The 18,299-nt window shown below is 34.9% G+C and overlaps 1 protein-coding gene across 2 annotated transcripts in view; it reads right to left on the reverse strand.

Annotated features, from left to right (window-relative positions):
• The window catches only part of osp (outspread), a 138,942-nt gene that overhangs the window by 13,675 nt on the left and 106,968 nt on the right, over positions 1–18,299 (reverse strand). The window contains exons 4-6 of one of the 2 annotated variants that reach the window (XM_066394936.1): positions 14,426–14,491; positions 13,531–13,742; positions 12,177–12,409 (exon numbers count right to left, since the gene is read on the reverse strand). In XM_066394936.1, coding sequence (XP_066251033.1) covers positions 12,177–12,409; positions 13,531–13,742; positions 14,426–14,491 — 511 coding nt within the window. Of the gene's footprint in view, positions 1–12,176; positions 12,422–13,530; positions 13,743–14,425; positions 14,492–18,299 lie in introns of both variants that reach the window. The other variant, XM_066394935.1, reaches the window with a different exon arrangement.

Here is an 18,299-nt window from a genome sequence, read left to right on the forward strand (position 1 = left end):
AGGCTGATACCCAGCAACGCTAGAGTTCAAAGGATACAAGACCCGTTAGCATTAAAAAAATAGGTCCGTAATTAAAGGGGTAATCTTTTACCCTGAACTCTTATATACACTTATTATTCACGTAAGCTTATAATACGGCTATAATAATGGTAATACGACCCCACGTGTCACCATATATTTTTTTATTGCCACTTTTAAGGTTTTTAAATCGAAGTACTCGATCGGGCGTACATATATGTACAAGCAATTCAAAGCTGTACTGACCTCGTTTTTCCCATATGATCAAACCATAAACACAACTTTTATGGGCTTTTAGCTTCATTAAACCGGGTAGTCAAAATATACACTTTTAATCGCGGTTTATATCTAATGTTAGTAAAATGCTGAATATTTAGGTCGCCCAAGTATTCTGCGATACAAATTCGCAAATTTGGTATTCAATTTTATGTAGAGAACGGTTTTATTAGGCAATAAACGCAATAGAAAGGCTGCAATTTATTTTTATATCAGTCAGCGGGCAATTTTAATGGATAATTTGCCAGTAAAGAATTTATCTCTTATTGGGTTCAGATTTCATCAAAAACGTCCACATGCGAATAAAGATAATTCTCAATAGAAGACAATAATTCACGTTTTATGGGCATAAACACTGTAACGCAGTATAATTACTGGGCAGTGGCGGACCTAGGGGAAAGTGAGCCCAGTGCTAACCAAGCTCATCTGGGTCTGATCTGCACAAAGTACTCAATATGTAGCTTGTTAATGGCGTATCATGATAATGTTAACGATAATAACGAATCAGTAATTTTCCACCATTATGTCCGATTATTACTTCAAAATTACGTCCGGTACGCTACTGGAGCATCACATTTTAAGATTCAGCTATGTATAGTCCAAATTAACGTATCTTCCGTTTGAGTTTTTTTTTGGTATTGCTGGTTCTCACTTGAAAATTGTGTTACGGAGTAAAATGTGTGTTTTTCAAACCACGAAGAACCCAACGCTGCTTAATACACACGTAAGTGTTTGACATATTACAAATTTTTGGCCTCGAAAGTTTTCAGAAACAATTCCGCTTACATTTTTTTTGTCCTGTATTGCATGAAAATTGTGTTTTGGACCATATTTTTACTGACTTCGAATATATATTTTTTAATTACGTATATAGGACATTTCAAATTTGACCCTCACCATTCAGATCTTGAAAATTAGAGGAGATATGAAGAAGTTTAAATGGGGCCAAAATTACGTAATTTAGCGCTTGAACAAATGCCATTTTCGAAATTCGAATTTTCCAAGTATTTCCGAAGATGTCCGAAAAAATAAAAAAATTAGAGATTTATTTTTTATTTTTTTAGTGTTATTTGACAAGGAAATCCAAAACCACAAGCTCATTTCCATTGCTGCTTTTTCTCAGCTACACGACGACGTTTTCATATTTGCTATCCGACTATTGTCCCGTCGAAAAATCCAATGCAACACCCATAAGAAAAAATAAAGTTGATGATGGTACCTGAAGAATGAAACGTCGCATTTTAAATCTGAAAACGTCAACGTGTAACTGGGGAAAAGCGGCAATGGAAATGAGCTTGTGGTTTTGGATTTCCTTGTCAAATAACGCTAAAAAATAAAAATCAGATCTCCAATTTTTAATTTTTTTCGGATATTTTCGAAAGTACTCGGAAAATTCGAATTTCGGAAACGGCATTTCTTCAAGCGCTAAATTACGCAATTTTGACTTCATTTAAATTTCTTCGTATCTCTTCTAGTTTTCAAGAACCGAATGATGAGAGTCGAGTTTGAAATGCTCTGTATATGTAACTCTTACACAGCTTTTAGACTAAAGATCGGCCGATACCAGTTTTTAGATACCAATACCGATATTGATATGTAGATGCATCATGCATTGGCGCCTATAATATGTACGGAGTCATAGTGACGTCCAATTTCGCTGCCATGGATTAGTGTCTTATTTGTCAAGAAAAGACTCCAAAATTGTAAAAAATGGTGGAACAACCAGTTCTACTTTATCATTGGAACGTTCATTCAAAACTATCATCACAATCGACAAATATACATGTGAAGGACTTTGTTTTGCATATTATGATCACCTTGTGGTTTATGCCACCACATAATTTTATAATATTATTCCTTAGAATCCACTCGTCTTTAACACATAAATAAAAATTTTAATGCAAAATATCCATGTGGAGCCAAAACGGTGATTGATCATAATTCGTTTCTGTTTTACGATGACCTTAAAACGTTATGGTCAGTACTTATCTCGCTAATTACGAATTCAGCCCAATTAATTAGAGGGGAATGGTTCGAATCTGGTAAACAGATTTTAATGGAGCGGAAAATGTTCGAAATAAAGCTATCCCATTATAGATCTCAACCATTATAAAGCACAATAAAGTGTCTCATAATTACTTCGTTTTACTACTGAAATTAAAGAAAGGTTTTATTGAGAAATTCTTGATCTAAATGTGAAGTGTATAGAGTAGAAGTAATTATTATTAGAAACCGAACAGTCATATTTATTAATATTTTGTTTAAATGTTTTAAGTGGTTTCGCACAAATTACTAGGAATGATGGATTTTTTAAATAGTATTTCAACGTCCTGTATATTCATAAAAAAGTATTTCTGAAGTATGGGTTACGCAGTAAACAACTTACTTGTCCACGAAGATGTGATTAAAATATGGCAGTGTACTTTTAGGACACCCTGTATAACAGAAGTTGCTAGGAAGATTTCTTGTCTTTTTTTTTCAAAAAAGTACTCTGATTTTCAGATTTTCCCTTTTTATTACAATGAAATGGATTTAGATCCATTTGAAGCCTCTGATTTATGCTCCATATTATTTTCTATTATTATGTTCCATACACTTTCAGAGGTATCCGAGAAAAAACGAATTTTTAGATTTTGGCTTTTCTATATTTTATTAAAACGATTTTCGAATGTTTTTACCTACTTGACGCAATTTTTCAATGATTCTCAAATGCTTTTGGTCACTTCTCGACAAATGAGTATTTTCCAGACGCTCCGAATGATTGTCTGATTTAGTGAACGTTCCAAAAGATCCACAGTGGGTATCCTAATATGACACTATTTTGTAATAACTTTCGAATGTTTTCTGAAACTTCTGACAACTTTAGCAATGGAATAAATATTAAATTTATGTATTGAAGAAAGTAAACCTTAATTTGCCTAAAAGCAATAATATTGATAAGGCGGCCCGCCAAATGTATATGCGGGGTCAGCGTTTTCTGTGTTCCTATAGATGTGTGTTCTTTTTCTTTTTTTTAATAGTCAGTCTGTAATATATCGTGTTGTAATCAGGTGCTCCCTTTTCTTTTACTCACCCACTGAAGCAACCCTCAACATTATGGAAGTTAATGATTCTGATTAACACATTTCCCGGTAAGTACAATCTTATGCGCCCTTAAAATAGGTAATCTAAATCTATTTTCCTGTTACAAATTAAGATTAAAGGCATTCTGTATCAGGAAGAGCCGATTGTCAGTCCAAGCTATTCAATTATTATTAATGCCTCATTAAAATCATGGTATTTAATTAATTAATTTTCAAATAATTTGCCAATCATTATTTGTCCCACGATACGCAGGGTGTTCATTAACCATACAATAAAATTGAACGTAAATTTCTTTCTCTCGCTATTGAAGCAATTTAATTTTTTTCCCACATTTATCTCTCTTTTCCCACTAACTTCTTGTTTTTTATGAAACACCGATGTTTGCGGAAACAATTCAAGACGCTTGGAAGTACAATATTAATTTTTTTCATTATAAATTTTCTCTCTTTTTCTCTCTTTCTCTGTTTCACCCTCTCCCCTTCTCTCTCTATCCATTCCCTTCTCTCTTCTTACCCTCATAAATTTTCGGTTTATCATTCATAATAAGAAAGTATGTTTAATCAATTTTGGATTAATTTTGAACAAACACCTTCCCTTCGACTACAAAACGAACTTAGAAACCCACGAATCTTTTTCTCTTTTCATGTGAACAATACCTTCTAAATCCAGCGTTTTCATCACACTTTGTCTTCAATCTCGGGGAAAACATTTATCTGATATTGGATAAACATGAAATGCGTGGTATTTAAGAAAATACCTATTGTTTACTTAATTAACTGTTTCGTGGTAATAAATCACCAACTAAAAAAGTTATCGCTATTTACTATTTATGACAAAGAACGATAAACTCTTTATGATTGTGTTCCAAGAAGAAGCAAACTACCTAATTTAAAAATTAATATTTAATGTTTCTTTAATGAAGAGGCCGATGTGATTTATAGTTACTGCTACTTAAGATCTCGTCAGCGCTGCTTAGAGTAACAATAACATAGACGATAATATGATATTTCTGTGATATGTTCATATCATTGACATTATTCATACGTGTTAAACATCTTTTCATTAATCGCCTAACAGAGAGCACGATTAAATTATAATAATTGAAAAAAAAATTGTGGATACGTTAGTTCAACTTTTTTCTCTGGACGATTCCTGTGTAATATAAAAAAGAGCTATGTTCGTGGCTTTTGCTCCCTGCGTCCTGACACTTCTCTGTTAACAAAATATTTTTACATTCCAAAATGTACATTTCCTTTTAATCGTTAACAAACATCCAATATAAAGAAAAGTAAGATCAATCAACCATCAGTGCTTATTAGTTTGTTCCTCATCACACCTATGTATACTTCTTAGATAACTAAGACAAATATACTTACGACGTCTTATCGCTAAGAACTAAACATTTCATTAAAGTATTAGATATATCGGGATTATATAGATCCGGTTCCTAAATGTTTAGTGGAATTTGAAAATTATTAAACTGAATAATTGATCAAGGCTCGAAGAATGTATGTTTTGGAGATTTGCGGAGAATGGTCTCCTTGGTTCAGTCTTCTTTTTAAATATTTTCAACGATAGTGCCTTGATTAACGATAAATATGAACATTTTAGACCTATTTACGAATATATGTACTGGGGGAATATTAGAATTAATTGAAATCAAGTCTTTCATGCATAGAAAAACACAGTTTCCCTTCCATCAGAGTACCACGCAAAATACCTCCTATCACTTAGTAATTTACCATTTGCTCTAACATATCCTAAATGAGAAACAAGATATGATGTGAGGACGCACTATTGGTACAACCCGTATAAATACGAGGGAGTTTCGTCTAGCACTCGAGAATTGACCACCCAGCAGGAAAATATAGATTTTAGTTTGGTAATATGTGAGCAACATGTACTCATTTCATGGATAACTAAAACCTGGTATTTTCCCGCGTAGGACTGCCTTTGTGCAAGTAGAACTTGACCACGAAACTAGTCTTAGTTTCGGTTTTGTACGAAACTGGAATCGAGACTACAATATTTGGTTTGACACCGAGTCCCAGATTATCTTGGTCATGGTCTCGACCTCGCTCTTGACGAGCGACACCGATAATGCAAATCGAGTCTAGAAAGCTCTGATATCAAACGGAATAATTTTGATTCTAATTATTTTTTTTGACCAATGCGGCAAAATGAAAAAAAAAACCTGAAGAAAACACTCGTAGCTAATTACTTAAAATTACGAAATCTGTTAGGGGTTTTGAGAAGTGAAGGATATCACTGATTTTTTTGGATAATCATAGAAACAAATTTTTAGTTTTATAAAAAATCTCTTTCATACTGAAAGAGGCAAAAATTCAAAAGGCAAAAATCTATTATAACGTCACCTAAAAACATCGCATTACTTAAAATTTTGAAACTTCATCGAAGCTCCCGAAAACGAAGTACACCACAAATTGTGTACCTCATGGTTATCAACATTACGTGAAATAATCAGGGTTGTACCAAAAAGTGTTAAAACATGAAGGAAAAAGTCGTTATCGGACGCATTCAGGGAATTTGTAGAGGTCGAGCGCTGCAGCAATTGAAGCTTGATTTGGCCGACTGCTTTTTGCCTGAGAATTCGACTTGACAAGTAACTGTTAATTTGATCTTTTTTGAAAACTGAATATTCAAAATTCCAGCTCTCCAACGTAATAGGTTTTGCCGATTGCCGATTGCAAAAAAAGGCGGAAACCGAAATGCAACTGCTGAAATAAAGCAACGCAGCGTTGCTGTTACATGAACGCGTCCATTTACAACCAAAAATTTGTACCTTCGTGAATTAAGAAAATTTGAACGAGAAAATGGGAAATCAAGTATGCCACTGGTTTATAAAAATACCGCAATTTCAAATTCTCTAAATTCGCTTTAAAAACATCAGGGGCGTACCTACACGAAACTTAAAATCGTAAAAATTTCAAAGAGTTTCAATTAATTCATTCAATTTCAATTCGTTCTAAATTTAAGAAATTTATGAAAATGCCCGGAAATTAAATCGATGATGTTAAGACAAAATCCACTATGTTAATAGGCTTGGTCTTAGTACATTACCTCTTACCGATTTCAAGATCCTCACAGTTAGGCACGAATTTGTGCCACTTTATATGGTGTCAAAAGTGATGTAAAAGAAAGTTACTTCTAATGAAAAGATAGTCCTCTGTTCCTAATGTTCCTATTAAGCTTAAATGTTTCATTGGATGTAGGTATCGTTAAAAAAAATTACTTCAGACCGCCAAAGCCTACAGGCTTCTATAAAAATAAACTACGAGTAGTATGTCAGTGACACACATCCAACGGCAAAGGCGAAAATATTCAAATAAGAAACGATAATCAGCAAATGTTAAAATTAGACACACAGAGAACATTCTCATCTTATTTTCAAAGAAGCTAATCTCTGTGCTTATTGAATAATTAACTGCCGCGGCATGAGAGAATTGTAGGCTAAATGCGGTTTTTAGATGCATTTCAGGTTGGTCGAATGTTTATAGCTCATGTGAAATTAGCAGTTAAACTCATCGATGATTTATAGTCGATTTATCAAACCCCTGACAAATTTAACAAGGACATCGCAAGGTCTCGTCGCAAGGTCGAGTCTCGATACGGAAGAGTTTACCAGAAGCCGATTTTTCCAGCTTAATAATGCAATAAATTAATTTCAGATGTTTAACATAGAAACGGGTAGCTATTGAGGTTCACCAGTAACTTTCATTTGTTTCCTCAGTTACCTACCCAACAAGTGCGAAAAGTGATACTGCACTCCAAGATTTGAAGCAATCGAGGGCGGTAAAAAATCTTCCGTACGCGTTAAATACAATATTTTTCCTATGACCATGTAAATTTTGTGGTCTTGCCTAAGTTCAATTTAACGTAAGCCAGAGCTAAAATCCCTATACGCACGGCGGTAAAACGTTTTACCGCACTCGTGTCAGTGGCACCGACTTGACATTGACATGCATCAATGTAGAAAATCTTTGACAAAACTTTGTTTTGCGTGAAGTAAAAACTTGTACGGGTGTGCTGACAGTGCTCCTTTCAGCTCACATAGGCATACGGTGAGGTCTCGCATGCGAGTAGAAAAAAAATCTGTGCATTAAAATTTCCAAAAGTACTGTTAACAAAGTAACGCCACTGCATTTTAAACGCTAGAAAAGGACGACATAGACAACAATTGAAACCGATTTTCGATCAACGAGGCTTGTCAACAGATCTGAGCCAATTAGATCTAAATCACAAGAGTGCGGTATTCATGTAGATACACGCGACTTCCAATTTAAATTTGTGCCACAAAAATAATGGCATCAAGAGGAACAATACAAACTGGAACTGCTAAACAAAAGATCTCATCATTTTCTAACTGGGCAAAAAAAATGTACTCATTACAAGCATTAGCGTATCTATGTGCGTTACCTAGAAGTCGATAAGGCAGGGCAAAAACTGGCCTGCCTACTTTTCTGCCTTTGGTCACTTGAAGAGCGTATTTTTGTGTGCTCAATGTACGGGACACAAATAGGTTTGCTGTGGACTTAGAAAAGTAAAAAGTAGCTAATTGGGTTTTTGCCTACACCACTGTCTGACGGCAAAAAGTATGATGGTATATGTTCGATCCATCCCAGTTATTGTTGGATATACAAATTATGTGATAGAGGTTATTACTCTCTAATATCTACGGGTCATGGCATCACGCCTCTGTAGAGCCATAGATAGATACGAATTTTTAGGCAATAATTCTCGGGGCGGATTAAGTTTGTTGGCCTAGCCTCTAAATACATTGGAGATTTGTGTGCCTGCATTATATTTTAATTATTCTTGTTACTTAACAAGGTAATCGTTGATATATGCCTGTCGGTGCTGCTCAAACTGACTTTTGTGGAACCTTATTTGCATTATACAAGGATACGCCTTGTTTGCTGTGTGATCGACTTTTGGACATCATCTTGATTAGCCCTAATACAGAGAAAGGCCATGGCCAGATGATTGTAAGTGAATACGTGCATGAAGAAGCGGGGTGTTTCCAAATCACGTTTTTGATATGGGTGTGTGATAAAAGGAAACAAAAAATAAGGATGATATTTCTAAGACACTTAAAGAGGTGGAAATGGGGAGGGAGAGGGGGGGAGGTGGATAGATAGGGGAGTGAAGATGGGGAGAGAGGGTGGATAGACAGGGGAGGGGAGAAGCGGAGAGAGTCGCTGGGGGGGGGGGGGGGGGGGATTATATACATTGTTTCCAACTGTAATTCTCATAAGGTCAAAATTAATTCAATACAGGCATCAGTACTGTAGAAAGTGGCATTTAATATAGTCAATTGTAATATATATAATAGAAAGTATCATGGGTAATTCAGTCAACACCATTTTTATTTACATTTTGAGAAGTCAGTGGTAGTGTTTTACAATACAGGGTGATTCAAAAGTACGGACCGCTACTTTAGGGGCGTTTTTTATATAGCAATATAAGATAACATTTTAAATATTTTTTATTTTGGTCATGATTTTTTAAAACCCATTTGTCTGGAAAACGGTAAATTTAATCAAATGTGAGGAAGAGTACCTTTTTATTATAAAAAAAAGTTGCTTTTTGCGAATATGATCTTTTCATGTCAAAATTTTATATTACAAAAATGTTTCATCAGAAAATAAGGATACGTATCGCCTAAAATGTCACGCCACTGATTATTTAAACATTTTTTGTAAAAATATTTCAGATCCAATTTTAAGGCTACCTACGAAATTCCAATACTTTGTAACTTCCGATGCATCAATTAGGGTCAAAAAACCAATTTACCGGCCCCATCTTTAAATCGTCATAACTATTTTAAAAAACGGTTTAGAGAAAAATGTATTTAAAATTTTATCTTATATTACTGTGTAAAATACGTCCCTGAAGTAGCGGCCCGCACTTTTGAATCACCCTATGCATACATATATGTAAGTGTATAAAAAACACGCGCCACATATTGCGAAACAGGATGGACAGTAGAATGTTTTGTAAAGCGGAATGACTTTAAGGAGTCTTATACAAAAATATTATACATTTTTTTATTAAAAGTACCATCAATATAACAATTAATTGCAGCTTTTAAACGTGTTTAGACATCCAGGAATTGATAATTTTTATGTAGTTTGCAAGGTAACTATACATACATTGTATATGATAAAGCCCGTCTTATGCAAGTTACGCTGTGGTATATTCATCGGTTTTAATGCATGGCTATTAAAAAAATATGGAAAAAAATAAAAACAGAAGGATTGGACCGAAATTTTTCAAGTGTCCAACTTCAATACCTCTTAAAATTTTTGGGACCTGACAGATTCTTAATGATGCAAAACATGGTAAGCTATTGTTACGCCTTCGGATGTTCGAATGCTTCCAATGAACTCACTTTTGACGCAAACCCTTTTTATTAACTCAGTAAGTTAATACAACTACCTTTCACCAACTAAAGGTCCACTAATAAATCTTTTACGCGTTTTTAGAGCACTGACTCGAAAACTAAGATTTTTGAAGTGAAATTTTTGATGTGGCATGGACAAGGTGACCAAATTATGGCAAGGACCTGCAGGAAGTTCCATGAAATATATCCATATTTTCGGCAAATGAATGAAAAGAAATTTATACGGATGCAATGTGATTTCATTTATCATAGCCCAAAACAAAAATCAGAACCTAATTTTACGAAACCTGTAACTTCGGATGAAAACAATATTGTGAATGTTTTAGTTTACTTTTGATAATCAAATAACCATCGTTATATACAAGGAACGATTAAATTTCACCGAATACCTAGAAATTCTGAGGACGGTAATAAATGATTACTTAGAGAAGTCAACTCAAGAATAATATCGCACCTGTTAGTTCCAACTGGACGGAGCATTGGCTCATTACAGCCAGGAAGTAATAACGGCTTGCGCTCTGAAACGTTTGCTGATTATTGGTTTAGACGTTTAAATCCGTCGGGATGGGTCTTCCATATTTCCCGATCTTACTCCATTGGATTTTTACTTGTGGTTTATTTGGAAGTGATGTGGAAGTATTTTCATTGTTTAGAATGTGATATTTCCTTGATTTGAGTGGTTGCAACGTTGATTTTACGGTAAATACATGGAAGAACGATTTATTTTAAGAAGGCGGAATTCCGGAAGTTTTTTTGTTATGTTTTGGACTAGCATAGAGGGCCACGCAAAATTTTTTCAGGAAATCCTAAGGCACATTCTACATTGCTACTCCTTCTCTGTTAAACATTCGATTTAATTTCTGTTTCATGTAAAAAAAATACGCCTAAATTTTGGTACCAACTGGGGAAGCAAAATTCGCACCAAACTTCTATTTCCAATCCGCGCTTCAAAATTTATTTCAAAGATATTATTGCAACAACACCATTTGCTAATATGGTGGACATTTACAATCAATCTTTCTGCGTACTTCACAGATTTAGCACTGACAAAATCCTTAAACCTTGACCGTTACTACGTATCTTCTACCCAGTTTGGCTTAATAATATAGCAAAGAATACCATCTCATCAACACCTTTCCTTCTACGGTAGTATTATCGTATAAAAAACCCGTTACGGATCGTCCTGTCCGTAGATCAGGGCGAACCATAAATACTTATTATGCTTATTCTTCTATTAGTCATCTTGCACGTTGTATAAATAGCCATTACCTGAAGAAAAGCGACATATTGCTATGAAATCGATCTCAGTGATTGTTGGACCAAGATGATTATTTCAGGTTATTACTCCGCAATATCTCGGGTCATGGCAAATCGCATCTGTTTTGCACACATGTATGTATGTAGGTACACTATACATAATTTTTAGACTTGGCATGATAGGCGAATCACATTGAGAAATCATCGATAAACGGGCTTGTGAGAATTTGTCGATATGTTCTCTAGCATGAAAAAATTTTGTACATCCCCGTATAAGTGGGAACCACAACACGAACAACCTATGGTAATAGTATACCTAGATATTAATTTACGTCAGACCAGTGATTATGGATGGCTGACCATGAAACTAAAAATCTCTCTACAAGATTTCATTTTCTCAGTATCTTAATCTCACAAAAGACGAACGTGAAAAGCGCGAAACCTTGTCCTGAAAAAGCTCATCCAAGTGTTACATAAGCTGATGCGAATCACCATCGTTTTACATTAAACCATAACACTCAGTTTATCTCCAGGTTATCTCAACCAGACCTAAAATTGCCTTAAAAATTATGGACTAGATCGGAATGGCCAATGTTATGTAAAGTGTTTTGTTCTACAGCGCCTAGGGGTAGATGGTACCGTGGTAAATGGTACTTGTGAATTATAGTGTAACTGCGGCACAAGGTGGAAAATATAAAGGAGGATCTTTTTAAGTCGTGACTCTACTTAGATGGTTGAAATACCACCGATGAATACGGTATTGAATATCGATGATGTAATTGCAGCATCGCAGATCCTGAGGCGACGTTTCAATTGGTCAACAGTTAGTTAATGTGGAAAACTAATTGTGGCCAAATGGCAGTGGCAGTTTAACTTGAAAGCCTCACAGCCTTTCTACGAAATTAAGAAGAAAGGCTGAAAAAGACAGATTGGAGCAACAAAAGTTTCCATTCTTAACCCAGACACAATTACCTCTTCTAGATTCTCTAAACGTTAATTTTTATTCCCTTAAAATTATCAGAATCGACGAAGCTGATTTTAAGATAATATTTCAACTTTCCACCCAATTTTTTCACAAACAGACCGTGCAATATCAAACACTTTGTCACAAACTTACCTTTTCTTATCAACGGTGCAGCATTCTCAATAATAACCCCCGGCGACCTTTCCGGAATCCAAGCTGGTCTAAGATGTTGCCGTCCACCATCGCTTTCAGTCAGTCCTCTCCTGTCTTCCACTTCGATATTCATCACTCCTCTCTCGTTGTCTTTAGGAGGAGACTCCCTCTCCTCTTTTAAAGGAGGCGTCTCGAAGTTTGCCCGAGGGGATGCCCCGGTGACGCTTAGGTGCCTGGAGAACATGCTAAATAATGACAGTGTTAATGGAAGAGATTGCAATTTGGGCAATAACACGCCCGTAGCTGATATACAAGGCGTCGCAGTTGTAAATGTCAAAACTTAAACTCATTATAGATGATCTCATTTTGAGCAAAAAAGTGAATATAAACATAGATACGCAAGTGCTAAGTATATCAGAGATTTCTTTCATTTATAGCTCTCAGAGCACAGATAGTTGCGTTAAAGCTGACAGTGGCAATTGCTTTTTTAGGAAAAATTGGCTGAAAATGAACACCATATCGAATGGTCTATCTTCGAAAATAAAGAATTATAATTTTTCGAAATTTTGAATTTTCCCGAAGTAAATGAACTTCTTTTCCAAAAAATTCTTATACCTTTTATTATAAAATATTGCCATTAATACACGTATAGATATCGTTAAAAAAAATTTAGCACTACTCGAAAACGATGAAGATATGAAAAAATTGCAATTAATTAAAAGATGCGAAAAGAAAAAAATCAATTTGAGATCAGTGTTTGCAATTGGTGCAACACAAAATATATGAGGAGGTACAAGAGAGCCTGAGTCCAACAAAATATCACCCTATTTGGTCTCATAATGGTTTGTTTGATCCAACCATGTAGACGTTGAAGATTAACCAACAGTAAAAAATAGATGTAAGTATTTAAAAAATACTAGAAACTTTAAATTTTGATATTTACAACTAGGACATCCTGTACAATTGAAACAAAACACGTGATCTGCTCGATTCAAACAGCTGATTGCGGTGTTGCCAATGCGTACATAAAATAGCTCAATACAAGTCAATAATAATTATAGCCTCGCCCTTAACTATGCGTTAGACTTCTTATATATTATTCTTTACAGTATTATTTTTGTTATGGGGAATGAGGATGCAAATGTTCACACAATTTTAAAGAATCGACGACGATTTTAACGAAACGAAAAAAAAAATTATGACAATGATGCTGACACTCTGTCATCATTGTTAAATGCCAAAATGTGTAGCTAAAGGTCGCAGTTTCCCAGACGTTGGATTTGCCACGGGAGGTAACTAGGCATTTAAAAGGACCAGGGCACGCATATTGCTTCGTTTATTGTGTTTACTATACCTGGGTCTCGGAGGCTGTGGACTGGCGCTTCTGCCAAGCTGAGGCAAGCTAGGAGATGCCCTTCCGCCCGGAAACGTGGCATTTCTTTTATGTCTTCGAGGGAAAACCGCCAAGAGCTCCGCCCACCATCGAGCGTCCTCACGGCTAGCTGCTTTCACGAAGGTTACACGATCAGGGCTGGTCAGAGCTAAGGAGTGGGGGTGTCCAGTTACCTATGAGAACATAATTTGCATAGCACCATATTCAATTGTATGTACACACACATTTTGGTTTTATGTGGAAGGCAGAGGTTTTTCCTCGATGCAAGTAAGCGACAATGACAGTGATCGAATTGACACGTAAGTGAGGTTAGGAATTTGGACAATGTCTAATAACATTTGCTGAACTTGTCGTCTCACCTGCCAAATTCCATAACTACTCTTGCATGTCCGTTACTTACAGGAAAAAATGTCTACTTTTTACGGAAAAACAAGATAATTTATATGGTCTTAGTGTGCTTATTTCTACACGATTTTTAGAGATAGTTTAGAAAGTGTCAATTTAAGTTTAAAAATCGTCACTTCTATTTCAGAAATAATCATTCGTAACTGAATCATTTCAGCAATCCAAATAATTATTTCCATAATTTGAGCCTATGCACTTGTATTATATCTTTTCATCACTTATTTATTTTGATTTAAATATTATGCATAGAGAATATCCCATTTTTTTATTTGCAAAGCAGCAGCTCGGTTAAAAAATCAAAAGAAGATAGAGCACCAGGTGTTTCTTTTTCTGGTAAATATGAAAATTAAAAAGCTTATTGCTACTCCCTTGAAATTAAACAGAAAATGCACATTATTTAACTAATATCCATTCTTAAATAATTTACTTTGCGTCGATATTAATCACTTACTTGTTCTGCGCCAGTAACTTCCAAAACTTTGGACATGTCCACTGATCCTTGAGGAATAGTGTCCGGCTGCAAAGGAAAAACAAGTGAAAATAATCTAATTTACTTCTAATCATGCTCTGAATCTGCCACTGGCGAATTCATAGAGTGTAAGATTTTTTGGGGAAACGTTTAGGTTTAAAACTATTCATAGAAAAATCAAGGGGAATATTGATTTCATTACTCGCGTATGAGGACAATATCCATGGGAATTATCCCTCTGGTAAAGTTACCTCTAGATTGATCTAGGGACCTTAAGAAATTTATGTAGGTATAACACATTTTTTGACACCAGTGATTTTAAATAGGGAATCTAAATTTCAGATTAATTCAAGAAAAGCTAAATTTAAAATACCTAATCGGATTTCCCAGGATTTTGTCCAAAGAAATTTGGAAATTGCCAATTTTGGAACATAACTCTAATTTTGCACGCATATTTGGCAAATCTTGACTGCCTAATCTTATTTTTAAATTTTTTCAAAATATTTACAGACACGAATTTTTAGCAATCGGTATACCGGGCGAACGCTCATGTTTGCAGTCTAGTAGAATAAGAGCAGTTTATAGAAAAATAATTTTGTTTGGTGACCTTATCTAAACATTTTATTATCTAGCAACGAGACTATGTTGGTTAATTTAAACTCTCCTCGTAATTTTCGTTTCCTGCCAATTCCATAATAATTTGTTTTTGCTTCCATGCGTAATTTTTAAATTAAATAATAACCAATGTTTACGGTCTAGAAGCAGTAAGTGCGAAATGCGGAACAAAAAATTATAATTTTTTGATATGGCTCCACCAAACTACAGAAAAAAAAACGAATCATTAAGTAGACTTGTTGAAGCTTATTAAATTTAAAACAATATAGAAAATATACGGAACCAAAGTTACCTACAGTAAACTATTTTTCGCTTTCGTTATCTCTACCGAGTTTTGCGCTTACGTGAACACGCACTTACTTTTATTTCCAAAGTGAATTATATACGTGACATGTTTCCTTGTTGTGTTTGAGAAAAACGTATTTACGTTCTCGTAATCGCATCGTTGGACGCCAGTTGTGATACCGCCATTGGAGTTTTAGTGAAAGTGCGAACATGCATTTCATGCACTGCCCGATCTGGTTCATAGAAGAAAAATCTATACAATATTGCACCTACATGTATGTTAAATAGCATTAGTGAAATGAATGCTTCTAAACCAGTTCATACACACAGTTTGTGTTACACGTTTGAATAAACACAGAACGTGAGTCGTAGAAATCTTTTAGGCTAAGATTAATTACCACCTACTGACGAAATTAATTTTTTCCATCACGTACCAATTAATAATAAAAGAAATTATTTGGACAACATTTCTCTCGGGTTGACAAAATTCCGTCTTTAAACTGCCTCCAACCTCAGAGGACAGACTTTTCAGGCACTTAGAGCAAAAACACGGCCTGAACTCGAAAAAAGTGAGAAATAAAAAATCGTAAAGAATGAAAACATTTTTAGTCGAACAAGCAATATAAATTTGTGAAACGGAAAATATTTGGAACCAAAAGAAAGAAGAAAAAACGCTCTGTATCTCGGTAACGAAACATTGCGAACGTTTGCGAACAATTGCGAATGCTTGCGATAGGCCCTAAACGGTCCATTTTGCTTTCCATTTCACCCTTTTTCATTCCACGTCTCCTTCAAGGAAACGCTCGGCCTTTTTGAGAAGGACAATGCACGGTTAAAAGTAAATGTTTAAACTAAATATTAAAATATCATACTGAGTATTCTTAGGCTATTTTGCTGATACAGTTTTGTTGCAAAATGAGTTAAAGAAATTACGACGAGACTCATCTCACAAATTAGAAAGGCAAGTTGGAAGAATTGTTTTGGTCAAATGGTTTAATTCAAGACCTGTGCATTTTTCAAGTTCAAAATGTGGTATGGAATCAGAAGATACATGTACTAGATAGGTAAATACTGATACTAAGCATATGTCTGTCACCCAGCCTGCTGTAGTAGCTACATACAATGCCAACATGGACCTCTTAGATGGGGTGATTTAAAAATATCCAATGCGTGCAATAACCAACAAATGGGCCACTTGTACTATCTTCCATCTTTTTCATTTTGTAGTTGCCGCGAGCTGGCTTGAATACCGTAAACATGCTATCATGACAAATATTGTCAAAACAGATATTATTAACTATCTAAGTGTGAAGGATTTAGCTGTAGTCGTTTTTTCCCGTTTTCGGGACTGAGACCGCGTTCGCCATCTGCATGTTTGAGGCTCCAAACAAGTCGTGAACGAACGGTTCAACGATAGGAATGCTGGGTCCAGTCCCTCTCGCAGTATTACTGGAATTATGCCATCAGGACTAAATTCACCCATTTCTTATTTAATGGCTTCATTGGTCATCACTTCTCGAAACAGCATCCGGTCTTGTTATATTGGACCCCTTTCGTCAAGGGCATCTGGCTTCTTTTTTCAGGGAATCGTTAAGAAAGGCACGCATCAAAAAATCTTAAAAATAGGTTTTGACCCAAGTGAATTGTTCTTAACAATTACCAGTAAAAAAAACACTTATTAAGTAATAATTAGGGGTTTTTATAGCTTCTCTTTTTCTGTGCTCAGAGTGAAGGTAATTCATTATAAAGTACAGGGTTGGTCCGTATATTTAGACAGCATCTACTATTTTTATTATAAAAAAAGAAAAACTTTAAGCACAAAAGTTGTAGAGTTTGTCCTAAATCGAAAAAAGAAAATGTTACGTAACACAACACATGAATATTGGAAAGTTAAAAAAAGGACACAAAGCCGGAAAAATTATAGTGGAACGCACCGTATATTTTATTAAATTGAATAAACTTTTATTTTCTGATTTAAAAAATATATAACGTGTTGACATTTGATTTAGCCGTTTTCGCGATATTTGCATTTCAAAATCGGCATTACATTGTTTTTTCGAATCGCAGTTGCCATGGATAAATAAATGTACCGAATACATATAATATATTTTTGAAATCGGAAAATAAAGGTCTATTCAATTTTTATAAAATTTAAAGGGTGGTCCATTATAAATTTACCGGCTTTGTGTCCTTTTTTGACTCTGCAATATTTATCTGTTGTGTTACGTAACATTTTCTGGTGACTTAGCATAAACTCTACAAGTTGTGTATTTAAAGTTCTTCTCTTCTTTATAATAAAAGTAGTAAGCGCTGTCTAAATATACGGACCAACCCTGTGCACAAAATAAAAATTTGGCAGTATAATCATAAATTACAAACTCGCCAGCCCAAATAAAAACGCGCATAATTTTATATAATTTAATTTTCTCTTGCATTTCTTACCACATTTATCAATGAAAAGAAAAGTGGTTTCGCTTCCAAAGTAAAGTAAAAGTGACGCGGTTGGAAATGTGCAGTCAGAGGATAAAATGCAGCGGGCGACCGCACTTTTATTCAGAAAATTTTAATTGGTGATTCCAGTCTCGTTTCAGTTTGCAGATACTTGAAATAACATGTTTTCGCAATATAATGTTAGCAAATGCTGTCGGTTGTGAAGAGATTAGACATTTTTTGCTGCCGCTTTTTTGCTACTTGAGAAAGTACTTGTAATGTCGTGTTTCCCTTTCCGTCTCACGTAAAAGCGCTTCAAATTTCCTAGAATTGTGATGCACCTGTTTCACTCTTTGTGCACATGTCGAAATGTCTTTTAGAAGACACAATTTTTTTGTTACATACTGAAAGCTCGCGAATCACAATATTTGTATTGAGAGAGGAAATTTATCGATTCACTTACGAACAAAAGTGCGTAATGAAATGTTTTAATTAAATTAAAAAGGGCAAATTTATCTTTGAAACA

Source organism: Euwallacea similis, chromosome 11 (assembly GCF_039881205.1).
Source record: "Euwallacea similis isolate ESF13 chromosome 11, ESF131.1, whole genome shotgun sequence".
Taxonomy (NCBI): domain Eukaryota; kingdom Metazoa; phylum Arthropoda; class Insecta; order Coleoptera; family Curculionidae; genus Euwallacea; species Euwallacea similis.